The 27278-nt window shown below is 61.1% G+C and overlaps 2 protein-coding genes across 5 annotated transcripts; one reads left to right on the top strand and one right to left on the bottom strand.

Annotated features, from left to right (window-relative positions):
- The first annotated feature begins 1069 nt into the window (after positions 1-1069).
- On the top strand, positions 1070-13051 carry LOC129564498 (GTP binding protein 6). The gene is made up of 10 exons (XM_055438538.2): positions 1070-1427; positions 3614-3751; positions 4532-4602; positions 4688-4818; positions 5286-5356; positions 6116-6274; positions 7093-7301; positions 8720-8868; positions 8974-9126; positions 9758-13051. Exons 1-10 carry the CDS (start codon positions 1070-1072, stop codon positions 9879-9881), a joined length of 1563 nt encoding a protein of 520 aa, XP_055294513.2. The 3' UTR covers positions 9882-13051.
- On the bottom strand, positions 12727-26287 carry LOC129564499 (PI-PLC X domain-containing protein 1). Of its 4 annotated transcripts, XM_055438540.2 has the most exons (8): positions 25843-26027; positions 24365-24446; positions 21054-21371; positions 18631-18767; positions 15808-15936; positions 14710-14865; positions 13818-14001; positions 12727-12965 (listed from the first exon to the last, which is right to left on the bottom strand). In XM_055438540.2, exons 3-8 carry the CDS (start codon positions 21181-21183, stop codon positions 12727-12729), a joined length of 975 nt encoding a protein of 324 aa, XP_055294515.2. In that variant the 5' UTR covers positions 21184-21371; positions 24365-24446; positions 25843-26027. The 4 variants fall into 4 exon arrangements, with proteins under 4 accessions (XP_055294515.2, XP_055294516.2, XP_055294514.2 ...); XM_055438541.2 differs by lacking the exons at positions 24365-24446; positions 25843-26027 and adding an exon at positions 26192-26287; XM_055438539.2 differs by lacking the exon at positions 24365-24446.
- Positions 26288-27278: the final 991 nt, after the last annotated feature.

Raw genomic sequence — 27278 nt, 5'->3', positions numbered from 1 at the left:
TGATGCTGGGAAAGATTGAAGGCGGGAGGAGAAGGGGACGACAGAGAATGAGATGGCTGGACGGCATCACCGACTCAACGGACATGGGTTTGGGGGAACTCCGGAAGTTGGTGATGGACAGGGAGGCCTGGCGTGCTGCGGTTCATGGGGTCGCAAAGAGTCGGACACGACTGAGCGACTGAACTGAACTGAGCCACACACATCCCCAAGGCAGAATTCAGGATCCGGGGGGACCTATGTGGACCCCCCCAGGGCCACAGTCGTGCCACCAGCGTACACTTCAGAGCCGTGGAGCGGGTGCGGAGCCCGAAGCAGGGTTCAGGGCACTCCTCGGGTCAGACTCCAGGCCCCAAGGCAGGAGCTGGGACCTCCGGCTTAGGGGGCGCGCTCGGACGCGCAAGGCAGAGCTCCGGGCTCCTGCGGGCAGAACTGGATCCGCAAGCCCAGACCGCCGGCCCCGCCCGGATGTTGGAATGGGGCCCGGCTTGGGTGCGGGGCGCGGCTCGGTTCTGGCACTAGACGCCGGGGGAGGTCGCCGCGAGCATCCCCAACAGAGAGAGGCGCGTGCCTGGCGGCACCGCTCCGACCCGCCTCCCGGGCGGGACTCGCGCGCAGCAATCAGGCAGCGGCGGCGGCGAGTACGCTGGCGGCCAATGGGCAGCCTGTAAGGGAGCTGGGTCCGCCCCGAGGCCCCGCCCTGTTGGCCCCGGAGACCAATGGGCAGCCTGTAAGGGAGCTGGGTCCGCCCCGGAGGCCCCGCCCTGTTGACCCATGCCACCAATGGGTATCCGGGAAGGGAGGAGGCTCCGCTCTGTTGACCTACTCCGAATCCCCGCCCTGTTGACCCCCGAGACCAATGGGCAGCCGGCAAGGGAGGTGGCTCCGCCCTATTGACTCCCGAATCCCCGCCCTGTTGACCCCGGAGACCAATGGGCAGCCGGCAAGGGAGGTAGCTCCGCCCTGTTGACTCCATAAGCCCCGCCCTCTTGACACGGGTGACCAATGGGCAGCCGGCTAGGGAGCTGGCTCCGCCCCGGAGGCCCCGCCCTGTTTCTCAGGGGGGCGCGGGATGTGGGCCTTGCGGGCCGCCGTCCGCGGGGGCGCCTGGCTCTCTCACGCTGTTCGCGGCCGCCGGCCCCCGAGGGCCGCGCTGCTGCCGCCGCCGCCCCACCCCGAGCGAACCCTCGCCGGTGTCCGCGGGGGCTTGGGGTGCTCGGAGGGGCGAGAGGGTAGAGGGCGGGTTCCACGCGCGGATGGCCGGAGAAGCCGGGCTGACGGGGAGGAGGAGCCCGAAGATGCGGCGGAAGAGGAGGAAGACGAGGAGGAGCTGCTGCGGAGGGACCCGCTGCTGCCCGCGGGGACGCAGAGCGTGTGCCTGGTCCACCCTGAGGTCAAGTGGGGCCCCGCGAAGCCGCAGGGGACCCGAGGTGACCGAGAGCGTGGGGGCAGACGGGGGCGGGGACGGGGCGGGGCGGGCGGAGCGAGGAGGCTCGAGCTTAAGGGGCGGTGAAGCCGGCGCTCAGCAGGCGGGGGTTCTGCGGGCGTGACTCCGGGAGCTGGAGTTCATAGGTCAGCGCCTCCAGACGATGGCTGCAGCTCATAGGTCGGGGACGCGGGAGGAGGCGGGACTTCTGTGGCGGACCTCGAGGGCCGGAGCTCATAGGTCGGCGACGCAGGAGGAGGCGGGGCTTCTCGGGGCTGGACTCGCGGGCTGGAGCTCATAGGTCAGCGCCTCCAGGGGCGGGACTCCGAGGTCTGCAGCTCATAGGTCGGGGACGCGCGAGGAGGCGGGGCTTCTCGGGGCGGGACTCGCGGGCTGGAGCTCATAGGTCGGCGCCTCCAGGGGCGGGACTCCGAGGCCTGCAGCTCATAGGTCGGGGACGCGCGAGGAGGCGGGGTTTCTCGGGGCGGGACTCGCGGGCTGGAGCTCAAAGGTCGGGGGCGCCAGAGGCGGGGCTTCTGGGGGCGGACCTCGAAATCCGGAGCTCATAGGTCAGCGCCTCCAGGGGTTGGACTCCGAGGGCTGAGTTCATAGGTTGGGGACGCTGGGGGAAGCGGGGCTTATGGGGGCGGGACTCGAGGGCTGGAGCTCATAGGTCGGGGACGCCAGAGGCGGGGCTTATGGGGGCGGACCTCGAAAGCCGGAGCTCAGGTCGGCGACGCAGGAGGAGGTGGAACTTCTGGGGCCGGAACTCGCGGGCTGGAGCTCATAGGTCAGCGCCTCCAGGGGCGGGTCTCCGAGGTGTGCAGCTTATAGGTCGGGGACGCTGGAGGAGGCGGTGCCTCTGGGGGCCGACGTTGAAAGCCGGAGCTCATAGGGCGGGGTTTCTGGGGCCTGCCTCCGAGGCTGCAGCGGGTGTGGGGCTTCTGGGGCGGACTCAGAGGCTGAACCGCCCACTCCCTCTCTTGCTCCTTCAGCCCCTGCAACCCATGGCCCTGGAAACCCTGATTCTGGGCGCAGGCGCCCTCCTGCTTTGCACGCAGCGAACCACGTTCCCTTTGAGCCGCTTCTGGTGTCGCTCTGCCTTGCTCCCCCGGGGCCTCCCCATCCGTAATGCAAACGATCCCAGCAACTCACGCGGGGTGCCCCTAGGCTTTAAGCCTTTTACGGACCCACTTCCTCTCTGCGCCGCTGAGTACTAAGCCCGGAGATGGTGCACAAGCTTCTGTAGCAGAAACGGGAACCGGCTGAGCGCTGAGCGACGGGGCGGGGGCGCTTGTGGTCGCAGGGGACCGGCTCCGGAGGGAGGCTGCCCTCCCGTGAGGCTCTGGTTCACATCTCCCTGGAGAACAAGCCAGGGCCCCGCACAGCTGTGCTCCGGCCCATCGCCCCCAGGCTCCCAGCCCCTCCAGACCTGCGCCAGCCCTGTCCACCCCGTCAGGGCTCAGAGCCACGCGGTGGCACCACTGCCCACGTGTCTGTTGTCCATCAGCTGCCCTGCGAGGGACCGGCCGGGGGAGAGTCGAGGGCGGGGCAGGTCCTGAATGCCCTTGGTCCACGGCCTGTGCCCCCACTGCTCTGGACTCCTGTTCTGGTGGGGGCCCTGCCTCTCCCCGGCCCCATTATACTGACTGTTCAGGGCCACGGACCCTGGGTGGGCACCTCCTTGCTCATCCTGAGCTCGGCAAGGGCGGCCACTGAGGGAGGCTGGAACTAGGCTCTGGTCACCCAGGACATGACACCCGCCCAGGACGGGACTCAGCCCACCCCCCATACAGGATGGCAGGCTCTGCGGGCCCTGGGAACTTCACGGGAGATGCTGCCTAGTGGGTCACTAGGGACCCCGAATCTCTACGGGGCACATGTGCCCGATTCCAACATGGCAGGGGGGCTGTCCCTGCGTCCCTTGCTCAGCTCTGGCTCCCTTCCCCTCTCCTTCCTCCCCTCTCCCCCTCCCCTCTCCTTCCCTCCCAGATCCTCTGACCCCCTCCTGACCACCCACCCAGAAGAACACATCTTCCTTTAAGCAAATGCCCATTCAGCTGCTTTCTGGGAACCTTTGTGTGGCCAGAAGCAGGAAGCCATCCCAGCCTGCGGGCATGTGGGCCAGGACCCTGGGCAGGGCTGACCCGGCCAGAAGTGACCCTCACGCCAGCCCGTCTCTCCCCTAAGCCGAGTGGCAGGTGGCGGAGGCCCGAGCGCTTGTGTGCACGCTGGACGGCTGGTCGGTGGTGGACACGATGGTGGTGCCCACCAAGACTCCACACAAGAAGCTTATCTTTGGCAGAGGGACCTTGGAGCAGCTGACGGGTGAGTCCTTCATCGCACGTGTTGCAGCCCCCTCCTAGAATGGCGCGAGCTCGACCGTTCCTCTAGGCCTCATGAAACTTGGATCAGGTGGCAGAAACCAGCGTGCCCGCATCAGCATTCCACTGAGACCCCCAGCACCCAGGCCAGACTGCCACCCCCTGTCAGTGGCCTGGGGTGTGTTCCTACACGAGACTCTTGCCCCTCTGTGGACGCTAACATCCCCGCCCCAAACCAACATCTGGTTCACAGCTCAGAGCAGGTGACACGCCAGGGCGATGCCTCACCGCCTGTCCGTGTCCCTCTAACATGCACTCAGCCCCCGCCGGCTCACCAGACCCCTGTGTGTGTGAGACCTTATTGTTCAGTCGCTCAGTCGTGTCCGACTCTTTGCGACCCCACGGACTCCCGCACGCCAGGCTTCCTGTCCATAGCCAACTCCCGGAGCTTACTCAAACTCATGGCCATTGAGTTGGTGATGCCATCCAACCATCTCATCCTCTGTCATCCCCTTCTTCTCCTGCCCTCGTCATTTCTCAGCATCAGGGTCTTTTCCAATAAGTTGGTTCTTGGAATCAAGTGGCCAGAATATTGGAGCTTCAGCTTCAGCAGGTGTGAGACCTACTTTCCTGGTCCTCCCGACCCATGCTCCATGCTCCCTAAATCCTGTACTCGGAGACCCAGGGGATGCCCGGGGGACACAGCCGATCAAAACGCAGGGTCACTCCCCAGAGGTATGTTGCGGGCTCACTGAGCCTCTGACCGGCTGTTCTCTTTTCCTAGAGAGAATCAGAGGGTCCCCAGAAATCACCGCCGTCTTCCTGAACGTGGAGAGACTGGCCACGCCCACCAAGGTACCGCGGAAGCAGCGGGTCAGTAGGTCTCAGAGTCTGGGCTCACGGCTCATCCCCTCCCTTCCTCTCTCTCTGTTTTTTCTAGAAAGACCTGGAAGCCGCCTGGCGCGTGCCGGTGTTTGACCGGTTCACCGTCGTTCTTCACATATTCCGCTGCAACGCCCGCACCAAGGAGGCACGACTGCAGGTGGCGCTGGCTGAGCTCCCTCTGCTCAGGTGCGAGCAGGACCCGGGCCGGGGCAGACGGACCCCCCCCACCACCGAGACCTTCTCTAGGGACCCCCAACCGGGACCTTCTCTAGGGACCCACCCCACCAGGACCCTCTAGGGAGACCCCTCCACCGAGACCCTCTCTAGGGACCCCCCAACCGGGACCCTCTCTAGGGAGCCCTCCCAGGACTTTCTCTAGTTTTCATGTATCTAGACATGTTGCCAGGCATTCTGAGGGTGGGATGTGGTGGATAGGGGTGCAAGCTTGTGGCCACGGGTCCAATCTGTACGCGAACAGAGACATGTCACCCAGGGAGGTGCCCTCTGTGCCCGCCCGTGATGGCCCACGTGGGAGGGGGGCCCCAGAGATCCCTCCATCAGGAACCCCACCCCCACCGCGGCCCCCCTCGCCCCACGTCCTGTGGTGGATGCACATGTCCGCCCATCTACTGAGCCACCCCGTTTCCAACTAGGTCACGTGTGAAAAGCGATGTTGCCCACCTGGGCGGATGCAGAGGGAGCTCTCGCTACACCATGGGGTCGGGTACGTGTATGAGGTCTCCGCACTAGGTGTGCAGAAGGGGGTTATCGTGGCCACCACCCCTACCAAGGGGACAGTGTCCCCCACAAGTCCTGAGAGGGCCTCTCTGAGGTCACATTCAAAAAGGGTGGGTATCAAGGGGCCCCAGGGCTGAGCTCCGACCAGAGGCTCCAGGGGAGCATCCTTCCCGCCTCTTCCAGCTTCTGGGGCCTCCAGGCGTCCATTCCTGGGCTGGTGGCCGCCTCCCTCCCGTGTCTGCCTCTGTCTTCACGTGACTTCTCCTCTGTGTCTGTGTCTTACACGGACTCTGTCCTTGGGTTTGTGGCCTCCCCTACTTCAGGTCCTTCACTTCATCCCCTCTGCAGAGACCCTATTTCCAAATAAGGCCCCGTTTGTAGATCCTGGGCGTGAGGACATGGATGCGTCTCTGGGGCAGTGTTCAGCCCACTGTGGCCATCATGCGGACTCTCCCCTCGGCCTTTCCTTCTCAGGGATAAGGGGGAGACCAGGTGACCCCAGAGGGCAGTAGGGCTTGGGCAAGGCCGCCTTCCTCCGGGCAGAGCCGTCTCCCAACAGGAGATGCCAAGGCTGTTTGTGCCGGGGCCGCAGTCTAGTGGTTTTGTCCCTGGGGTCCTGACACCTGTCAGACCCCCACAGGCCGCTCGTCCTCCCCTCCGCCTGCTCCTCCTACCCTCCCCCGTGGCGTTTGCCCGCTTTCTACCCCGGGTCTGCTCGCTGACTTGCCGTCTTGGGTGTTTTTAGGGGAGTCCTTCCTGCAGGTGCAGCAGCGTCTCCTGAGAGACAGGGAAGCCAAGATCCAGAAGGCCCTGGAGAGACTCCGCAGCAAGAGGCGCCTTCTGGGGCAGCAGCGGAGGCGGAGGGAGTTCCCCGTGGTCTCTGTGGTCGGATACACGAACTGCGGTGAGGGGCCTGGGCAGGGCTCCGGGCAGGGGCCCTCCCCGGGAGCAGCTTGTGGGCGGGGCCTCTCTGGGCAGGGCTGTGCTGGTGGGCGTGGGTTATGTGGGCGGGGCCTCCCTGGGCAGGGCTCTGATGGTGGGCGGGGCCTCTAGGCAGGGCTGTGCTGATAGGCGGGGCCTCACTGGGCAGTGCTGTGCTGGTGGGCGTGGCCTCTCTGGGCAGAGCTGTGCTGGTGGGCGGGGCCTCTAGGCAGGGCTTTGGTGGTGGGCAGGTCCTCACTGGGCAGGGCTGTGGTTTTGGGCGGGGCCTCCTGGGGCGGGGCCGGTGGGTGGTCTCGCCCTTGGGCCAGGGTGGTAGGTGGGATCTCCCTCAGGCTGCCGTGGTGGGCGGGGCCTCCCTGGGGCGGAGCTGGGTGGGCCTGTGTCTACATTCCCACCCCACGGCAGGCACATAGCATCTGCCCAACTGCACCGTCACGCTTCTGTATGAGGACACCCACATCACAACTCATGGTCCAGTACACCGCCCTCTGTCTCCAGGGACGCCTCCCCATCTCACACACTCGACCACTGTGTACACCACGCCCCTCGTCTGTCTACACTAATCCTCCCACCCAGGCCCGATCTATCTTACCCGGAATCCTGGACAACAGTAGCTGTGTTCTTCAATGACCCGTGCCTGGTACCAGGGCCCTGCAGAGAACTCCGGGCTCAGACACCCTCCCTGCTCCCATCCCACCGTCCAGCAGCCCGAGCTCAGAAGTGGACGCTAGGGGACCCGAGACGGCCTGAGACGCATGTCCCCTTGTGCCCGACTTGCAGGGAAAACCACGCTGATCAAGGCCCTGACTGGGGACGCCGCCATTCAGCCCCGGGACCAGCTGTTCGCGACACTCGACGTCACGGCCCACGCGGGGCGGCTGCCCTGCGCGCTGACCGTCCTCTACATGGACACCATCGGCTTCCTCTCCCAGCTGCCCCACAGCCTGGTTGAATCCTTCTCGGCCACCCTTCAGGACGTGGCCCATTCGGTGAGTGGGGAGGGCCAGGCCGGTTCCCCCTCAGATACCAGCAAACGGGGAGGGGAAGTGGTTCCCTCCTTAGGACAGCACAGGGCTGTGTCCCCTTACAGCGGACATCACAGGGACCAGATCCCCTCAAATGCCTCCACTCAGGGAGCTGGGTCTGACTGTACAATTTTAAGTTTTGTTTTTTATTTATTAACATTTATTTTCGGCTGTGCTGGGTCTTCATTGCTGTTTGGGCTTTCTCTAGTTGTGGCAGGTGGGGGGCTTCTCTCTGGTTATGGTGCCCGGTTTTCTTACTGAGGTGTCTTCTCTTGATGCGGAGCAGGGGCTCTCCGGCCCACGGCGGTCAGCCGTTGCAGCATGCCGGCTCATTAGTTGTGAGGCACCGGCCTGGCTGCTCCACGGTATGTGGGATCTTCCCGGCCCAGGCATTGAACCCACATCTCTCGCATTGGCAGGTGGATTTCTTACCACTTGCCAGGAAGGTGACCAGGGAAGCCCTACAACTGTAATTTTTCTGAAGCAAATGCTAATGAAGAGGGGTTTCCCTTTCTGTGTTGGCCGTATCCGGGGATCGGAAACAGTGAACCCCAACAGCCTGGCGTTTACTCAGCAGGGGGGCGGCAGGGCCCAGGGACAGGCACCCCGGGACTTTCTAGGTCATAGCAGCTGAGGCTGCCAGCTTCATCCTCCAAGGTTCCCGAAAATGTAACATTTCTGAAATGAAACCTGAAGTAAAAGAAAATGTATTTCATCAAAAAGAGAACCTGGAAGTGAATCCGTTAAAAGCAGACCGAGCGCCTCCTTTCCGCGACAGGATTCCCCTCCACTGTGACTTTCCTTTTTTTTTTTTTTATTTTACAATATTATATTGGTTGGTTTTGCCATACATTGACATGAATTCGCCCCGGGTTGTGACTTTCCTTTTATCTCTGTTTCCCCAACGCATGAGGGACCTGCATGTAAAACATGACACCGCGGGGACAAAACTTCTTTAAAATGGGAGCTTGAAGGCTTCACAGAAAAGTGGACCAGCCCAGAGCTTTCAGCATGGCACTGTGGCTTGGCTGGTCGGTGGTGGGGGCCAGTGGCCGCACCCAGGTGCAGGGAGAGTACTGTGGGGCGGGAGGCTGGGGCGACAGAGGTTTGGGGCTGCCGAGCAGTGTAGGTTTTGGGGTTCCAGGTGCACAGGGAGGGAGTGGCAGCCATGACGGAAACTCTAATGAGGGGGCTGGGGGGCTGCGTGCACCACAGAGCCGCTCTGTGGTCTCAGGTCGCACCCACCCGAGGTATAGGCCCCTATGGTGGGGAGCTCTGCCCTCACTGGGAGGAGCAGTGTCCTGGGGCTGGTGGGTGCTCTGGGGCTGGGGATGGGAGCCCCTGGCCCCAAGATCTGACCACCCGGCCCGTCTGGTCCTCAGGATTTGATCGTCCATGTCAGAGATGTGAGCCACCCCGAGACGGAACTGCAGAAGGCCAGTGTCCTGTCAGCCCTGCGGGGCCTAGGCCTGCCAAACTCCCTCCTGGAGAGCATGGTGGAAGTCCAGAACAAGGTGGACCTGGTGCCCGGGTGAGCCCCCCACCCCTGCAGTGTATGGTGGAGTCCACAACGAGGTGACCTGGTTCCCGGGTGAGCTCATCATTGCTGAGCATGCTGTGCCGGCCGCCTGGACAGGTACACACCCGCGGAGCCCGACGTCCTGGCCGTGTCTGCCCTCCTGGGGCTCGGGCTGGATGAGCTGATGGCCAGGGTGGAGGATGCCATACTGCGAGCCACTGGGAGACGGACCCTCACCCTCCGCGTGCGGCTGGCCGGACCGCAGCTGAGGTGCGTGGGGCGGGCCTGGTTGGTGGGGTGGTAGCGCCGATGATCGCTGTGCTGGGTGCGGTGTCATTCATGTGAGCGGGCAAGGCCACGGTGCTGGGCGGCTTTGTCACCCCCGTGTCCCCACGCTCACCATGTACGAGCAGGGGTCCGGCCACGTGTCCATGTCTCGAAACGCGGAAGGTACTGCTCCCCCCACCCCCGCCACCCCCAGTTAACTCACCCGACCCTGGGAAGGCTGGGTGGGCGTTCAGGCTCAGTCAGGGTCTCCATTCCCACCAGTCGCGCCTCCCTCCTGGCACGAGCAGGTGTAGGGCCCTGTGTCCACTTGCCAGGACCGTGGGAGATACTGGCCTCCCAATCCCGAGAAGGCTGGGGAGGGGTTCAGACACCGTCGGGGTCTTGGTTCCCACCAGTCGCGTGTCCCTCCCACCAGTCACGTCTGCCTCCTGTCATGTCTCCGCCCACTAATAGTCTCCCGCCTATCATTTGTCCCTCCCACCAATCACGTGTCCCCGCACCAATCGCGTGTGCCCCCACAATCATGTGTCCCCCACCAATCACATCTCCCTCCCGCCAATTGCATGTCCCACCCACCAATCTTGTGCCCCCGCCCATGGCGTCTCCCTCGCAGCTGGCTTCACCAGGAGGCCACAGTGCAGGCGGTGGACGTGATCCCCGAGGCTGGGGCTGCCGACGTGAAAGTCATCATCAGTGACTCTGCTTACGGAAGGTTCCAGAAGCTGTTTCCGGGGTGAAAGAATTCCCCCCTCCCCAAAGATGAGGGTGCTGCACATTTCAGTCTCAGAGACAAGCAAGTGCGGTGGGTGTTCGCCCCCCACCCCACCGTCCCCACCCCCGCCAGCCTGTTGGGGACGGGACCCGGTGGGACTCAGTGGTTCTGGGCGACCGTGGGGCGTCTGGGGAGCAGATGTCTGTCCAGGGTGGTTGACCACACACCAGACAGTAAAAGCTTTGTGCGGTGTGTGTGTAAACTAGCCTCTGTGGTTTTTGTGCGCCGGCCGCCCAGCAGACACCCCGTGAACGCTGCCCTCTAGGCAGGCAGGTCCAGTTTGTGTGTCCGCTGTGTATCTCACATGGGTCCCATCTGACCAGCCAGCCCTTGCACACGGCAGTGTCCAGGGGTGATTAAAATAAGAACCCAGCAAGTGGGAACGATCTGCTCATTAATACGGCCCAGCACACAGAACCCACTACATAGGCGTTAGCTGTTTTCACCTAAAGGAAGATACAAATTCGGGCTTCTTGTCGACAGCCAGGTCCTGCACGGGGTGGACAAGTGGGGCTGTGAGAGGCCGGGAGCAGAGTCCCCTCTCGGAGGGATTAGCAGACTGGGGAGCCAGCCAGCCAGGCCCTCAGGGCACTTGCGCTTCCGGCCGCTGCCCTTCATTCAGCTCAGCCCCTGCTGGTCTCCATCCTCCTGGGTCTGCTAGGTGGGGTGGACGAGCACTAACCCTAGCCCCGCTGGGTGACGAGAACTTGACTTGGGACGAACCCCCAGGCTCCTGGGGTCCAGCCCCCCTCAGCAGGCCAGGGCTGCCCTGGGGGTGCCCACGTGGTGCCAGGACCCCCTCAGTCATGGTCTCATCCAGTATTCCCGGAGCTTGGCCACCCAGCTCCTCCCAGCTCCATTCCCAACTCCTCCCAGTCTGTAGGACACAGGAAGGACAGTGCAGATCACTTCTGGCCTCTGGTCCCTTCTCCTCCCAGTATCCCCCCACCTGCTCCCCGGGGTCCCCCCCAGTCCTAGAAGCTGTACCCAAAGAACTCAGGGGAGCAGAGCTCACCTCAGAGCTGCCGCAGACACAGGCAGGCGTCTGCTGGGCCTGACACCCCCCGAGGGAGCTGAGAGGGGATCCCAGGGAGGAGGAGGTTGGGTCTCATGGGGCAGAGGGCAGGGGTTTCATGGGACAAGATGTTTTACTGGATTTCCCTTTTTCTGTGATCTAACAGATGTTGGCAGTTTGATGTCTGTTTCCTCTGCCTTTTCTAAATCAGGCTTATACATCTGGAAGTTCTCAGTTCACATACCGTTGAAGCCTAGCTTTAAGGATTTTGAGCATTACCTTGCTAGCATGTGAAATCAATGTAGTTGTATGGTAGTTTGAACATTCTTTGGCATTGCCCTTCTTTGGGATTGAAATGAAAACTGACCTTTTCCAGTCCTGTGGCCACTGCCAAGTTTTCCAAAGTTGCTGGCATATTGAGTGAAGCACTTTAACAGCACCGTCTTTTAGGATTTGAAATAGCTCAGCTGGAATTCCATCACCTCCACTAGCTTTGTTTGTACTGTTGCTTCCTAAGGTCCACTTGACTTTGCACTCCAGGATGTCTGGCTCTAGGTGAGTGATCACGCCATTGTGGTTATCCAGGTTATTAAGACCCTTATTTACAGTTCTTCTGTGTATTCTTGCTACCTCGTCTTAATCTCCTCTGCTTTAGTTAGGCCCATACCATTTCTGTCCTTTGTTGTGCCCGTCTTTGTATGAAATATTCCCTTGGTATCTCCAATTTTCTTGAAGAGATCTCTAGTCTTTCCCATTCTGTTGTCTTCTTGTTTCTTTGCTTTATTCAAATCCCTTGTGATTATACACTGAAAGTGACAAATAGATTCAAGGGCTAGATCTGGCACACAGAGTACCAGAAGACCTATAGCTGGAGGTTCCTAACGTTGTATAGGAGGTGGTGCTCAAAAGCATCCACAAGAAAAAGAAATGCAAAAAGGCAAAGTGGTTGTCTGAGGAGGCCTTACAAATAGCTGAGAAGAGACAGGCAAAGGAGGCAATGACAGATACAGCCACCTGACTGCAGAGTTCCAAAGAACAGCAAGGAGAGATAAGAAGGCCTTCTTAGGTGAGCCACCAGGGAAGCCCCTCAGCTAATAAAAGGGATTTCTCAGTGGGATCACTATGTGCTCAGTCCCCTCCTATGGACAGTATGTCATACTGCCTCCTCCCCCTCCCCCAGCCCCCGACCCAGCTGGGGGTTGTGTCTGCTGCTCTCAGCGCCCAGGGGGAGGGGGCCCCCCAGCCTCTCCCATGGGGAAGCCACAGACCTGAGAACCAGGTGTGTCTCCCTGGAAGATGTGGTTGTACAAATCACGCAGTCGCCTTTAATCATCACCTCAATCATCACCTCACCCCCTACATCCGCTGAGGGACACGGAGGACCGAGGAGCCCATGGACCCTGCCACCTGGCCCCACCTCTGTGGCCACGCACATTCCGTGGATGGATGGACGGATTACCAGCCCCGCAGGACGGGACTGACAACCAGCTCCTCAGCGCGCCATCTGTCAGCCCCAGGCGGCTTCCGGTTCAGCCCGGTGACGTCACAGGACGCGCCCGAGGAGCAGCCTCCGGGATACCCGGCTCCACCCGCGCGCAGTCTGTCAGCCCCAGGCGGTTTCCGGTTCAGCCCAGTGACGTCACAGGACGCGACCAAGGAGGAGCCTCCACGACACCCAGCTCCACCCACGCGCTGTCCGTCAGCCCCAGGCAGCTTCCGGTTCAGCCTGGTGACGTCAGAGGACGCGCCCCAGGAGCAGCCTCCCGGATGCCCAGCTCCACCCGCGCGCCGTCGGTCAGCCCCGAAGCAGCTTCTGGTTCAGCCCGATGACGTCGCTAACAAACCCGCTGGCCCCGATGAAGTCGCCTGCGATGATGTTGATGCAGCCTGCGGCCGACCCCGGGCACTGGGCCCGCACCCACGCGCACAGGTAGGGCAGCCCACGCAGGGTCAGCTTCTCCAGGGACCAGGCCGGGTGGACGAGGATGAACTCCAGGTTCTCCGTGAGGTTGATGCCGGCCACGAACAGCCCGTCTGGGACAAGAGAGGGGCTTCTGTTCATGGTGCCGGCTCCAGCCGCCCACGTCTGCGGTCACTAACCCACGGGGTCACATGGCCAACTACCCCATGTGGTCACCGACTCACCTGGTCACCCGCCCACGGGGTCACTAACCCATGGTGACCCCTCCACGTGGTCACCCACCCACGGGGTCAGCAGCCCACAGGTCACTAAGCCACATGTTCACCCACCCACAGGGTCACTAACCTGCGAGATCATGCGGTCACCTGTCCACATGATTACCCACTCACACTATCAACAACCCATGTGATCACCCACTCAGGGGGTCATCAACTCATACAGTCACCCACCCATGTGGTCAGTAACTCAAATCGGTCACCCGCCCACGTGGTCACCTGCCCATGTGGTCACCAACCCATGCGGTCACCCGCCCATGTGACCATTAACCCATGGGGTCACCCTCCCATGCCGTTACTTGCCCATGCGACCACTAACCCACAGGATCACCTGCCCACACCATCACCCCATCCAGACTCTGGCCTCCGCAGCGGTCAGAGCTTCAGATGTCTGACACAGACCAAAGTTCAGACAGCAGGGGCTCACAGGGGTGTTGACTCATGAATTTCTCCTGTTACAGAGGGCAGGCGGTCTGGACAGTGACCCCAAAGATGTCCACGTCCTGGCCCCGTGTGGTGGACACAGTAATGTCCGCACGGATGTTCACGTCCTGTCTCCATCCTGACCCCTTGTGGTGGACACAGTAACGTCCGCTAACATCCTGTTCCATTTCTCCACTTGAACCCAAAGCCAACCCCGTGCCCTCAGACACGCGTGTGACCAGGTGTCCGGTGCGAGGGGGCACTCACCTGGGCGGCCACAGGTCTTCATGTGCTCCAGGTAGCGGACGAGGTCCCGGGGCTTCACCTGGTTCCCCCACCAGTAGGGGATCCCGGGCCACAGTTCCACGTGCCGGCTCACGGACACCTCGTCCTCGTATGACAGGATGACCTGCTGGCCCCGTGACCACAGCTGGCGCAGAGTCGGCACCTCCTGGGGGGGATCATCCGGGTGCCGTGAGACATGTGCACGGGTTATTGGGGTGCCTTGTGACCATGTGTCAGTTATTGGGGGTGTGTGAGAAGCTACAGTGATGTGTGGATTATTAGGGTGTCTGTGAGCAGTGATGGGCTGGTTATTGGGTTCTCTGTGAGAAGAGGCAGTCATGGGTGGATTATTGGCATGTCTGAGTAGAGACAGTAGTGGGTAGCTTACTGGGGTGTCTGAGTGGAGACGGTGATGGGTGGGTTATTGGGGTGTCTTGAGCAGTGATTGGTAGATTTTGGGGGTGTTTGGGTGGAGACACTGGTGGATAGATTACTTGGGTGTCTTGAGGAGCGATGGGTGGATTATTGGGGTGCCTGAGTGGAAACAGAGGTGGGTGGATTATTGGGATTTCTGATAGGAAATGGCAGGTGGGTTACTGGGGCATCTTGAGGTGTGATTGATGGATTCTGGGGGTGTCTGAGTGGAGACCGGGCAGGGTGGATTATTGGGGGTGCCTGTGACCGGTGATGGGCTGGTTACTGAGGTGTTTGAGTGGAGACAGTGGTGGGTGGATTACTGGGGTTCCCTGCACGCCGTCACCTGGTGCCTGAATCAGCCTCATGCAGCGAGTGGATGGTCCGTGATTACAGTGAAGCCTGGCGCTCCCACCACCCCTGCCGCCGAGAGCATGGGGAGCCCGCGGCCCCTGCTTACCCCACGGGGACACAGCATGTCCCCAAAGATGTTCTTGATGCAGCCCACCAGGTACTCGTGCAGGTCCTCCATCATGCCCTCGAAGTTCCTGCACGCCAGGATCACCACCTCCCGGGGGTGGCTCTCCAGCCACTCAGAGATCTCCGTGAGCGTGTCCTGGGTGGGGGTGGAGGAGAAGGGCCTTGTGGTGAGAGATGGAGGGGCGTGGGTGGGGGCTTCCCCCAGCACAACCACTCCACAGACGGGTCAGGGCGTCCTGACACACAGAGACACAAAGCAAGGCGCCCGCTCCCAAGGGACCCAGCCTCTCCTGAGTGGCAGCGGGGGGCCACGGGTGTGTGTGGGTGTGTGTACACGCTCCTGTAGGTGCGGCTGCACTGCGTGTGTGCACGTGGTCCGGGCCTGTGTGTGCACAGATGCGTGTGTGCGTGCACAGCAGCGGGAGCAGTGCTCATAGGATTGTGTGAGGTGTGCACTGCAGGGAGCGTGCAAGGCCAGCAGGGTGCATGCACACTGAGGCCCAGGGCTGGAGCCCCCAGACCCCAAGGGTCACTGGTGTCTGCGGTGGGGGTACATGGCCGTGCCAGACGGAGCCATGAAGTGACTTGGCAGCCGAGAGAATGGACTGGACACAGGAAGACGCGCCGGGACCCGGTTTAGCCAAAGTGCGGGAGACGCCTGAGAGGCCAGGGCTACAGGTGTGAGTTCAGAAACGCACGCTGGTCGGGGATTCTGAGTGACTGATGCCAGAGGTCAGCCCTCGCCTACCTGGAGTGGACGAGTGTCTATCTGAGTGGCCATGTGTCCACCACCTTAGAGGTCGGTGTTTAGCGGGTGGATGTGTGTCCATCCTGTCAGGGGTCTGCCTCTGTTGAATGGAGGGGCTATGGGTCCATCTGAGTGGACGTATGTCCGTCCCCTTAGGGGTCAGCGTCTTCTAACTGGGGTGTGTGTGTGTCGGTGTGAGTGGGCGTGTGTGACCCCCTCAGGGGTCAGCGTCGTCTCACGGGTGGACCTGTGGTCCCCCTTGCAGGTCGGCCTCTCCTGCTAGGCCTGCACGTGGTGTCCGCGCATGCGGCCCCGTCCGCGCGCCCGCACCTCCACGAGGGCCGTCGTGTACACCATGTGAACGAAGTGTAGGTTCCTGTCGGAGCCGTCCTCCATGTGCGCGATCCGCAGGTCCAGGTACCTCACGCCGGCGTCCAGCTGCTCCGTGACGCTCAGCACCTGCACACAGGGGTCGGTCACCTGTGCTGGGCACAGGGCGGCCCCGCCTCGGCTCGTCACCACCCTCGGGGGCTGGGCACACGCTGAGGACGCCCAGCTGAGGGCCGGGTCGTCCACCGTGAAGTCAGCAGTGTTGGCGCCGCCGGGGCTCATGCCCTGCTTCCGGGAATGGCGTCTGCAGGGTCTCCGGTCACGTGCAGCCACAGAGCCCGGGCCCAGACCGTGGCCTTGGGGGTCCCTGCAGGATCCAGCCTCACCCTCCTCCCCGGCAGTCCCTGGGCAAAAACCCCCAGTGGGTTCGACAGTGCAGGCTCCAGGACACCCCAGCTGGACCCTCGGACGTGAGGACACACAGGACCCACTGACGTCTGTCCCACCCCCACAAAAGCACTAGGAAAGGCAAGGAGGAATCAAGCTGGGAGGAGGAAAGGAGGAAATCTCTGCCTGCCACGGGAATAAGAGGAATAAGCAAAAACTAATAGCAACAAAAATGAAACGTGAAAGTTGCTCAGTTGTGTCCAACTCTTGGCAATCCCATGGACCGTAGCCCACAGACCCCTCTGTCCATGGAATTCTCCAAGCACGATCACTGGAGTGGGTAACCTTGCCCTTCTCCAGGGGATCTTCCCAACCCAGGGATCAAGCCCAGGTCTCCCGCACTGCAGGCAGATTCTTTACCAGCTGAGCCACCAGGGAAGCCCTAATATAAATTAGTAGCAGAAAATGTACTGTGTCCTCCACAAGGAGCCATAATGGAAAAAGAAAAAGATAATAAGGATAAAAAGTTGGAAAGGAAATAACAGATGTGCTCTATCCAAAATAAAAGAAGCAAGGACTAATATTAACATAAATTAGTAGCAGAAAATGGTACTGTGTTCTCTACACAGAGTCATTATGGAAAAGGAAAAATATCTAAGTATTAAAGGGAAAGAAAGCGATAGTCTCCTTCTGTCCAAAATAAAATGAAAAGTAAAAACTAATATTAACATAAACTAAGGCAATGGCAACTCACTCCAGTGTTCTTGCCTGGAGAATCCCAGGGACGGGGGAGCCTGGCGGGCTGCCGTCTATGGGGTCGCACAGAGTCGGACACGACTGAAGCGACTTAGCAGCAGTAGCAGAAAACGGTACTGTGTTCTCTGCATGGAGTCATAATGGAAAAAGAGAAGACATACAAGGATAAAAAGATGGGAAAGAAAGTCACAGCCCCCCCATCCGATCCAAAATAAAAAGCAAAGACTAATATGAATATTGTCAGCTACGACTTGCCATCCGCCTCTAAAAGGACTAAGGGCTGCTTCAACACCCCCTGAAAGACACCCCACCCCGCCCCCAGCACACACCCCAGTCCTCCCTGGCAGCCATACCCCTTGAGACCCCGGCACCTGGGCCTCCCAGGACGGAGGGACCCCGGCACCAAGGGACCCTCAGAGCAGAGGGCCCCGGCCCTGAAGGCCTCCGGGGCTCTGGCGGACCCGCCCCCTGGGTGTGGGCTTTGCAGGTGCCTGGCGCCTGACCCGAGCAGGAATGGGGTCTGCCCGCATTCCAGCCCTTGCTCTCCACCCCTCAAGTCCCTGGAGCTGGATTCCAGCAAGCGGGGAACTCCCAGGAGGAAGCAATTACACGAGGCAAGAGGTAGCAATTATAGGAGACAAAAGGTGTGCTTGACAGCCTCATCATCTTGGGAGGACCAGCCTGGGAGCCGAAAAGCCAGGAATGTGAGTCCCCCCAGGCGGGGTACAGGAAGGCAGGGCCGCCTGCCCCACAGGTGGACCCTTGGGCCCAGGCGGGCTCTCTACCCCTCACCCCCCGCCCCCGCCGGCTGCCGTGTGTGCCGGCCACAGGACCGTGGTCAGTCGGTGCCCCTCCCCACAGACAGGGCCCCGCCATCGACCCCTCTCCATCCTGCGCAGAGACTGCCGCCCACCCGGCTCCTCCTCACCCCGAGACCCCGCTCCTCCCAGGAGGAGCGCTTCAGGGGAAGGGTGCGAGTGCCTGCCTGAATTCTCAGCTGTCTGATTCTCTGTGACCCCACGGACTGCAGCCCGCCAGGCTCTCTGTCCATGGGATTGCCCAGGCGAGAACACGAGTGGATGGCCATTTCCTCCTTCGGGGGATCTTCCCCACCCAGGAACCTGAGTTTCCTGCATTGCAGGCGGATTCTTTACCATCTGAGCCACCAAGGAAGCCTCCGTGGAGGGGGTGTCAGGCTGCAAATGCAAACCCACCTCAGAGGACCAGTGAAGTCAGGTGTTATCTGGGAGCAGGAGGGAGCTGTCCTCAGCTGCACAAAGGGCAGGACCTGGGCCCTCCCCCCAACCCCCAGCCTCTCCGATTCAGCCTCTGATGCTTAGTCCGTGGGTCCCCCTCTGGCTTCAGGCTGGTCCACAGTAAAGCTGTGTCCCTTGCTACCTTTCTGGGAGGCTCTCTGGGTCGGGAAGATCCCCTGGAGGAGGGCGTGGCAACCCACTCCAGTGTTCCTGCCTGGAGAATCCCATGGATGGAGGAGCCTGGTAGACTTCAGTCCATGGGGTTGCAAAGAGGCAGACATGACTGAGCGACTAAACCACAGTTGTGCTTTGCAGCGGGTTTGTTCTCAATCCCGTTTTCCCAAGAGGGATAAGGACACCGCCCCGTGGGTGACACCGGCGGCTGGAGCTGGGGTGGGGCCCGGGCGTGCCCGCAGACCCTCACCTGGGTGGTGGACCACTTGAGCACCACGGGCAGGGTGACGCAGGGCAGCACTCTGCCCAGAAGCTGCAGCAGCCTCGGCTCCTTGCTGGAGATGGGGGACTTCTTGTTCAGGCAGTAGGTCATCGTGTCGTGGCTCCCTGCGGGCAAACCAGGCGGGGGACACGTCACCCCCGAGCCTGCCCTCTGTGCCCCCAAGCCGCCCTCGGGACGCACAGCTGTAGCACCGCGGGGCACGGCGAATCCTGAAAGCCACATCCACAAGACCGGGGAACTGAATCCTATTTGGAGATGGGGTCTCTGCAGCTGTGAGAAGGTGAAGAGCAGTTTCTTTAAGGGGCCCCGTTTTTGGACAGGGAGGACTTGAGATGGCTTCCGATTTTATGGTTTGTTGTTTCCCAGATGGTGCTTGTGGCACAGAGCCCGCCTGCCAATGTGGGAGGCGTGAAAGATGCAGGTGCTATTCCTGGGTCGGGAAGAGCCCCTAGAGGAGGGCATGGCAACCCACTCTAGGATTCTTGCCTGGAGAATCTCACGGGCAGAGGAGCCTGGTGGGTGCAGTCCGTGGCATCGCAGAGAGTGTGATATGAGAGCACAGACAGACCCTCTCTAGTTACAAGTACTTTGAAGTTACGCATAGTGTCTTCAGGCTCTTTATGACGCCGGTGTTGTGGGTCATGTGTGGGTTCATCTGTTCTTTTCCTTTTAAATCTGTGTGGTCTGTTTCAGAGACAGTGTGGAGAGATTCACACCTTAGCAGTCACCAGGGGACAATCTAGAACTCCTTCCCTTCCGTCTCTGAACATAGGTTTGGAGGAGCTTTATTTCTTCCTCCCATTTTTTTTTTTTTTAATGTATTCTCAGGGTCAAGGGATGGGAAAGAGGATTTTCAAGTTCACAATATAATTAATGATGTTATGGAAGAGTGGATGGGAGGGTGGATAGACAGGTGGATGGAATGGAGGGTGGGTGGGTGGATGGATGGCTAGAGGGAGGGATGGATGGGCGGTGTTTCGATGGGTGGGTGAGTGGATGGATGGTGAGTGGGTGGATGGACGGATAGATGAGTGGAACATAGATGTGTGGATGGGTGGGTGCGTGGGTGGACGACGGATGGGTGGGTCTCCGGCATGTGCTCCATGCACACGGTGGCGTGTGACTCACCGTGGAAAGGTGGGCAGCTCTGACACAGGCTCCATCATGGATGGACCTTGAACACACGATGGTCAGTGAGAGAAGCAGACGGAGAAGGACACGTTTTCCGTGTCCATTTATAAGAGATGTCCAGAACACGCCCATGTGCAAAGACAGAAGCAGGTGAGCGGTGCCGGGCCTGGGGGAGGGCCCCAGGAGTTCTGCGTAAGGACAGCGGGCCCCTTGTGGGTGGAGGCGGCCTGCAGACCCAGACGCCCCCTCCGTGCGGGGCCCCCACGGCCTTGCGCGCGGGGAAGCAGCGGAAGGGCGGAGAGACGGGGTCCGCGGTTCCCTGCCTGCTCCACGCCAGCAGGGAAGGGCCGTGTGGGCCCCCTCCCGGGTAGGGTGGGATGGCGGGCATCGAACCCCAGAGCCGTCGAGACGGCGAGGAGGAGTCTGAAGCTGCCTTTCGTAGGAAACGGCACTTCCTGTTTGTCCCGCTGTCCGTGCGCGCGCCCAGCGGGCAGTGCCCAGGTCGCGGCCAGGGCAGGGCCCGGAGCCCGCGCTGCCGGAGTGCGGGTGGAGAACGGGGCGCATTTGCACCTTGAGGGGAGCAGGGTGGTGCTGGCTGGCAGGGACTCTCCCCACCCAGGCCTGGGTGGCCGCTGGCCGCCCCTCCGATGGCCTGAGCACAGCAGTGTTGCCCTGCAAGTGCCCACCTGCCTGGGCACGGCCGGGCATCCCCAAGTCGAGATGCCCGCCCACGCCTGAGCTTTGCAGCACTTTGCGACCAAACTGGCTGGAGTCAGAGGTTCCTCATTTTCATTACATAGTTCCGGTACCACCTACCGAGTCTACCGAGTCGTCAGGGGGCGGGTGGACACCTTAAACTTTGGGCCCTCGGGGCTCAAGTGCAGAAGGTGCTGCACGAGCTCTGATGGAAAACGTGGGTGGGGAGGTGAGGAAGCTTAAGTTCCCAGGGGTCCCCGGGAGTAGGACAGCGGCTGAGAAAGCACGACCCCCCCCCCACCCGGGGCTGGCATGTGTCCTGAAGGCAGGCGCTCGGGGGTTCACGTACCTTCTGGGTTGAAAGGGGATAAAGTGGACTCGGAAGGGAAGGTGCTGTGTGTGTGCGTGCATTGTGTGTGCACGCATATGTATGTGTGTGTGTGTGCATGTGTGTGCGTGCACGTATGTGTGCCTGCATGTGTGCATGTTTGGCACTGAGGCTTTGCACACCCGGGACCGTCTGGCGGCCGCCTTCCTGCTGAGCCGAGCCCGCGGGGCCTCACCTGGGATGGAGAGCTGGTGCAGGGGCACGTCCCAGAGTCGAGAGCTCAGCGCCGACATCCAGTCCGCGTTCGTCTTGGAGGCGCAGGGCAGGCCGCGAAAGGAGCCCGGCGAGCTCACCTGCCCGCCCATCGGAGGCCGAGCCTGGGACCTCTGGGGGAGGAAACGGGGCTCTGCAGGAGTTAAAACAGGACGTGCAGAAGGTGCGGTGCTGGCGGCGCGGAGGCGTGGCTCTGAGAAACGGGAACCTGCGGGCTTCTCTCCAAGAGAAAGGAGGATGGGGTGCTGGAGAGGGGAGACGAGCTCTAGAGACTTCGAGTCTGAGACAGAGAGAAATGGACAGAGACAGGAAGAGAGGGTTTGCGAGGGAGGGGGGACAGGGGCCAACAGACGGACCCCAGCAGCCCCAGTTCCCTCTCCTGCGGCTGGAGCTGGCGACCCCCTCCAGAGGGCCCCCACCCTCGCGCTCTGCACCAGCCCCCTCCTCTAAGGGGCCGGTTGAGCCTGCGGGGTCTCCAGGTATGGGGGCTTCCACCATAGGGGTATGGAGCGCAGGCACTAGGTCACACCCCCTTGGCGCCCCAGAGGCGCTCTGTCCGTCTGGTGGGTGTTGCTGTAGGAAACGTGACTGGACAGGCTGCCAGGATGAAGCACCCACCTGAGCAGCTAAGAAGCGGGGAGCGCCTCGGGTCAGGGTCTGAGTGTCCCCACTCTCCTGTTACGGGTGGGTGTCCCGACAGGGCGGGGACTGGGGGGTGAAAACACTAGAGTCTTTACCCCCGTGGGGCCAAGCGCGGCCATCCCACGATGCAAGGGGATGATTTAAAACAATCACCTGGAGGCACGGACCCTGCAGACTCGGCCCCCTGCCTGGCCCCTGACATCACTCCCGAGGCTCTGTGCCTCGTCTTCCCACCAGGGAGAGGGGACAGAGCCCTTTGCGTGGTGTTGAAAGTGACCCAGGGGTCCAGGAAGCCCCGCCCTCACCCCCCATGTCCTGGAAACAGTTTCCGCAAAGACCCCTTCCTGTAGAGACTCAGATCCTCATTTCCCTGACGCGGCCACACAGACCAGCCCCTCCCCGGGATCATCCATCGAGGCTGACCCGGTCATTCCCAGGACCGGTCAGAACATGGGCCTGCGACCCGCTGGTTCCGCCTGCCCAGCTCCAACTGCAGCCTCTGTCCCTGCCTGGGCAGGAGCCTCCCCTCACGGCTCCTCCCGAGTCAGGGCCTGTGGTCCATGGGCCGTCAGGACTCCTTTCATGACAAACACAGGCCTGGGCCTTTATCCTTGTGTTTATTTACTGCTCTCCACAGACAGGGGGTTGTCTCTATTCTTAAGGTCCCCTCTTTACAGTAATAGTCCCCTACTGCTGTCATAGCCCCCCTCTACAGTAATAGTCCCTCTTCTACAGTATTAGCTCCCCTCTATCGTCATAGTCTCCCTCTGCACTAACGGTTCCCCTATAGAGTCATGGTTCCTTAGTGTCATAGGCCTCCACCCTGTTCACTAACAGTCCTGTCTCGGGTGTCACACCTCTCTCTTGTAATAGTCCCCCCTCTGTGGTAAAAGTCTCTCCTCTAAAGATAGCCCCCCTTTAATGTCACAGTCCTGCTATACAGTGATTGTTCCCCCTCTGTTGTCAAAGCTCCCCCTCTATAGTAGTAGTCTCCCCTAGGGTAATAATCCTATAGTGTCAGAGTCTGCTCTCTGCAATAATAGTCCTCCTTGATTGTACTTCAGTTCAGTTCAGTCGCTTAGTCATGTCCGATTGTAGTAGTCCCATAAATTGTAATCGTCTGCTTCTGATAACCCCCCTCTAGAGTAAAAGTCCTCTGTTGCTATAATCTCCCTCTATGGTAAACGTCCCCCTGAACTGTCATAGTCCACCCCCTGTTGTAATGAGTTTATGGTACAAGTCTCTTCTCTAATAATCTCCCTCTGTTGTCAGTATTCCCCCTCCACAGTCAAAGTCCCCCTTCTACGATAACAGTCCCCCTTCTACGATAACAGTCCTTCTATTGTCATAGTTTCCCCTCTACGCTAATAGTCCCCTTCTGCTGTCCCCACTCTATATTAATAGTCTCTTCTCTATCATAATAGTCCCCCCTCTATAGTAAGAGTCCTCCTCAAATTCAGTAGTCCCCTTTCTATTGCAATAGCCCCTGTCTGCAGCAATAGACCCCCATTCATTATAATAGTCCGGAGTCTCCTCTGTACAGTAATAGCCCCCCCACGATGGTAGACCACTTTCTACTATAATAGTCTCATCTGTACGATAATAGTTCCCTCAGTAGTGAGTCCTCCTCTACTGTAATAGCCCCCCTGTATGCTAAGAGTCCTCCCTCCGCAGCAGGAGTTCTGCCTCTTCTGTAATAGTCCCCTCTGCAGAACACCCCCCTCTATTGTAATAGTCCCCTTTATTACGATACTCCCCCATTGTCACCCCTCCTCTGCTGTGGCAGCCCCCACAGTATCAGAGCGCCTATCACAGTATCAGCCCACAGTATCAGGCCCTATTGTAACTGCCCCCTCCACAGTAACACTCCCCCACTACAGTAAAAGTCCCCTTTTATGATGAGTCCCCTTTCCACAGTAGGGCTTCCCTGATGGCTCAGCTGGTAAAGAATCCGCCTGCAATGCAGGAGATCTGGGGTCAGTCCCTGGGTTGGGAAGACCCCCCGGAGAAGGCAAAGTCTACCCACTCCAGTACTGCGGCCTGGAGAATCCCATGGGCTGTATAGAGTCAGGCACGACTGAGCGACTTTCACTTTCTGCACGGACATGTCCCCCCTATGGTCACAGCCCCACGCACTGTTGTGTCTCCCCTCTGTCATACTAGTCACCTGTCTATAACTGTGCCTTGCACAAATAAAGCTCTGCCTCCATGCAGTCATCCCCTCTCTGCAGGAACAGTCCTTCTCCCTGGAGGACTCACATCCTGCTGTAATAGGCCCCTTTCCTCTTCACAATAACCCTTCACAATCAAAGTCTCTTTTCTAATCCGAATATGATTTCCATCCGCTTCAACGAGATGCAAGTAGAACACACAGCAAAGCAGTGTGTGGGAACCCCGAGCACGGCACCGCGGGGAGCAGCTGTGGATGTGTGTGCCCCGTCCCATAGGGCTCCTTTGGTGCGTCTGTGTCACCATCCTGGGGACACCTGTGTGTGTCTGTCTGTCTTCCCCTCACAGAGGAGACCGCCCCACGACACAGGTGTCCTGCCTGCTGGGTGTCCTGTTCACGTCTCCCCATAACACAGGTCTCCCCTGCCCAGTCCTGAGCCCTCCTGTCTCCACATTCCTGACCTCTCTTCCATCAGAATCCGGGTCACTGTGTCACAAGCTCGTCACCCTCCTGCTGCGCGGGCCTGAGACCAGGGTGCCTTCACTGTGAAGGGAGGGAAAATGTTCCATCCCCCGTGGACACCAATCCCGTACTTGCAGGACACTCTCCTGTCTCCCAGGTACATAGGTTTGGGTCACCTGCCCTCTCTCCCTTGGCTGTGAGCCCCAGATGTCCGGTTTCCAAGTGCAGATCCAGGAGTGCTCAGCAGTAGGGCCACCCAGCCTCGAGGCCTCGGACAGCACCCCAGGGAGCACGCCCCGATGGCTTCCGCTCCGCAGGGCACTGCTGCGCCCTCTGTGTCCTCGGGCCACTCAGGTGAGCGTGTGGGGTGCGTGCCAGTGAGGGCAGGTTCCGCCCCCGCGGGCCCCGGGGAGACACGGGGGAGGCCCCGTGTGACCGCACGCACGTCTGCGGGTGGGACGGGCACACGGGCGCCCAGGACATAGTTCTCAGGTGAGTGAGTGGAGGAGCAATGCAGGGCCGGCGAACCCAGCACACAGCTGTTCCTGTCTGCCTGCTCAGCCGGCCCCCTGAGTGGTCAGCAGGCTTCACAAGCGCCAGGCTCCTAGACCTCTGCTCAGGCCCCCAAACTCACCAGCCCCCTGAAAGGGTCACTGCATCCCCAAACTCACCAGCCCCCTGAAACGCTCACTGAGTCCCCCAGATCCTCGCCGGCTCCCTGAAACGCTCACTGGGTCCCCCAAACTCGCCAGCCCCCTGAAAGGCTCACTGTGTCTCCCAAACTCTCCAGCCCCCCGAAAGGCTCACCGGGTCCGCTAGATACTCAATGCCCCTGAAAGTCTCACTTGGTCTCCCAAACGCACCAGCCTCCCTGAAACACTCACTGGGCCCCCCAGTTACCCACCGGCCCCGTAAAACACTCACTGCATCCCCAAACTCATCAGCCCCCTGAAAGGCTCACCGGGTCCCCTAAACTCACCAGCCCCCTGAAGGGGTCACTGCATCCCCAAACTCACCAGCTGCTGGGAACGCTCACTGGGTCCTCCAAACTCAGCCGCTCCCTTAAAGGCTCACTGTGTCTCCCAAACTCGCCAGCCCCCTGAAACGCTCACTGGGCCCCCCAAGCACTTGCCGGGCTCCCAAAGTGCCCATCCACTCCGACCAGCCCGTGGCCCTACCCCTCGACGTCAGCACAGGATGGAGATCTGGGTCATCAGCCGTCCTCTCCCAGTGGCACCGGCCAGCACAGGGTCAGGACTCGTGATGGGCTTGTCACCGCGCCCCGCGAGCCGCAGTCCAGAGGCTCCGTCGCGCTGCGCGCTCCCACCCGGAGGGACTCTCCTTCCACGTGGAGTTGCCGGGTGGACGCCTCCCTTCCCCCGGGAGGTCCCAGCGCTCCAGCCCCTCCCGCTGCCCAGTCCAGCCTCCCAGGGCCCGGGGGCCCGAGCGCGCAAACCTCCCGGGACCTCCGCCTCACCTCGGGAATCTGCCCGTGTGTCTCCCCGGGGGACGCCGCGTGCGCACCGCAGTCTCTGACCGCGGAGTCCAGCGGGGACTCCGGGCCGCTCGCTGAGCTCGTTCTGCCCGCGGGAGCCTCAGGCCTTTCCTCAAAGGCCCGACTGGATGCCGGGAACACCCACTCCTCCCCGAGGTGGGGGGACCGCCTCCCAGCCCTGCCCCGCCCCGACCCCTGCCTCGCCCGGCTCCAGGTGGGGGACTCCGTGTGCGGGCAGCGCTGCCTGGCCGTGCTGGGGGGACCGGGTTCCCCCGACAGTCTGCAGGGCCCAGCCCTGCCCAGGGGCCGTCGTGGGGACATCCCGACTGACCGTGGGTCCAGCGGCCAGACGGTGGGATGCCAGCGCGTCCCGGGTGTGACCACGGGGGCCGTGAGGGCCTTGAGCTGGGCTCGGGCCACCTGACCACCTGGCTGAGCGCTGGCCGCCGTCCAGCATGTGTTCGCTGGCGCCCAGGACCGGAGCAAACAGGACTGTCAGCCCAGGGCTCCGTTGCATCATCCAGGCCGCCAAGCCTTTGATCCCGCCGGGTCACGCTGGGTGGCAGGTGGCCAAGTCCTCCACCGAAGTGTCCGGCCCTTGTGCCCCGAGTGGCCCTTGTCCCAGCCCTGACTGCGGTGTGTGGTCTCCGCAGGTGCAGGTGGATCCCCAGGGCGAGTCCTCGCCTGCAGACCTGCTGGTCCGAGGTGACAGACCCCAGGAGGGTCAGTCCCTCGCCCCCCGCGAGCCCCGTCTGCTCCTCGCAGTGAAGTGCCTTGTCCCCCCGCCTCCCTTCCCCCATCGTGGCTGGAGGTCAAGGGTTCAGAGCCGGACCATGAATTCCAGCTCATTACTGGGAACCCTCCTGGTGGCCAGGCTTCGCAGGTAAAGAATCTGCCTGCCATGCCAGATAGCGGGTTCAAGCCCTGGGTGGGGAAGGTACCCTGGACGAGGAAGCATCAACCCAGTCCAGTGTTCATGCCTGGAGAGTCCCATGGCAGAGGAGCCTGGGGGGCTACTGTCCCTGGGGTCGGGAAGAGACAGCACAGGGTGGCTAAGAGGAACAGCTGTACGTGCCCTTTTCCCCTCGCCCCTGAGTCCCTGTTGCTGGAGCTGCTTGTTTCCTCTGGGGGCTCGCCTCCCGCGTTCATCTGAGCTTAGGCCCTGCCGGCTCCCTCCTACCCCTGTCCCTCCCTCCGGGCAGGGCTTCCTGCCGCCCGGCCCTCACTCCTCTCCCTCCAAGCCAGGTCCCCTCCCCGCCCCGCTGTCACCCTCCTCAGTCACAGCACTCGGATTTCTCCAAGTCTCCTGAAGTCCTGCTTTCTGCTGGAAAAGAATTTCCAGGCACAGAGCATTTCAGAAGGGTTAGTTGATTAAGAACCAAGAGCAGAGATCGTGTGAGCACCGTGAGTGGAGCAGG

This window comes from Moschus berezovskii, chromosome X (assembly GCF_049115385.1).
Source record: "Moschus berezovskii isolate FMDL1 chromosome X, NW_MosBer_1.0, whole genome shotgun sequence".
Lineage (NCBI taxonomy): Eukaryota > Metazoa > Chordata > Mammalia > Artiodactyla > Moschidae > Moschus > Moschus berezovskii.
Note: the sequence above shows the minus strand (reverse complement) of the source record. Positions and strands in the feature narration are given on the sequence as shown.

Coding starts and splice junctions, on each gene's coding strand:
- LOC129564499 (XM_055438541.2), bottom strand. CDS start 21,183: ATGGGCGGGCAGGTGAGCTCGCCGGGCTCCTTTCGCGGCCTGCCCTGC. Junction 15,937..18,630: donor TCAAGTGGTCCACCACCCAG/GTGAGGGTCTGC, acceptor CCCTGTGTGCAG/GTGCTGAGCGTCACGGAGCA. Junction 14,002..14,709: donor ACATGCTGTGTCCCCGTGGG/GTAAGCAGGGGC, acceptor GATCCCCCCCAG/GAGGTGCCGACTCTGCGCCA.
- LOC129564498 (XM_055438538.2), top strand. CDS start 1,070: ATGTGGGCCTTGCGGGCCGCCGTCCGCGGGGGCGCCTGGCTCTCTCAC. Junction 1,428..3,613: donor GAAGCCGCAGGGGACCCGAG/GTGACCGAGAGC, acceptor CTCTCCCCTAAG/CCGAGTGGCAGGTGGCGGAG. Junction 7,302..8,719: donor TTCAGGACGTGGCCCATTCG/GTGAGTGGGGAG, acceptor TCTGGTCCTCAG/GATTTGATCGTCCATGTCAG.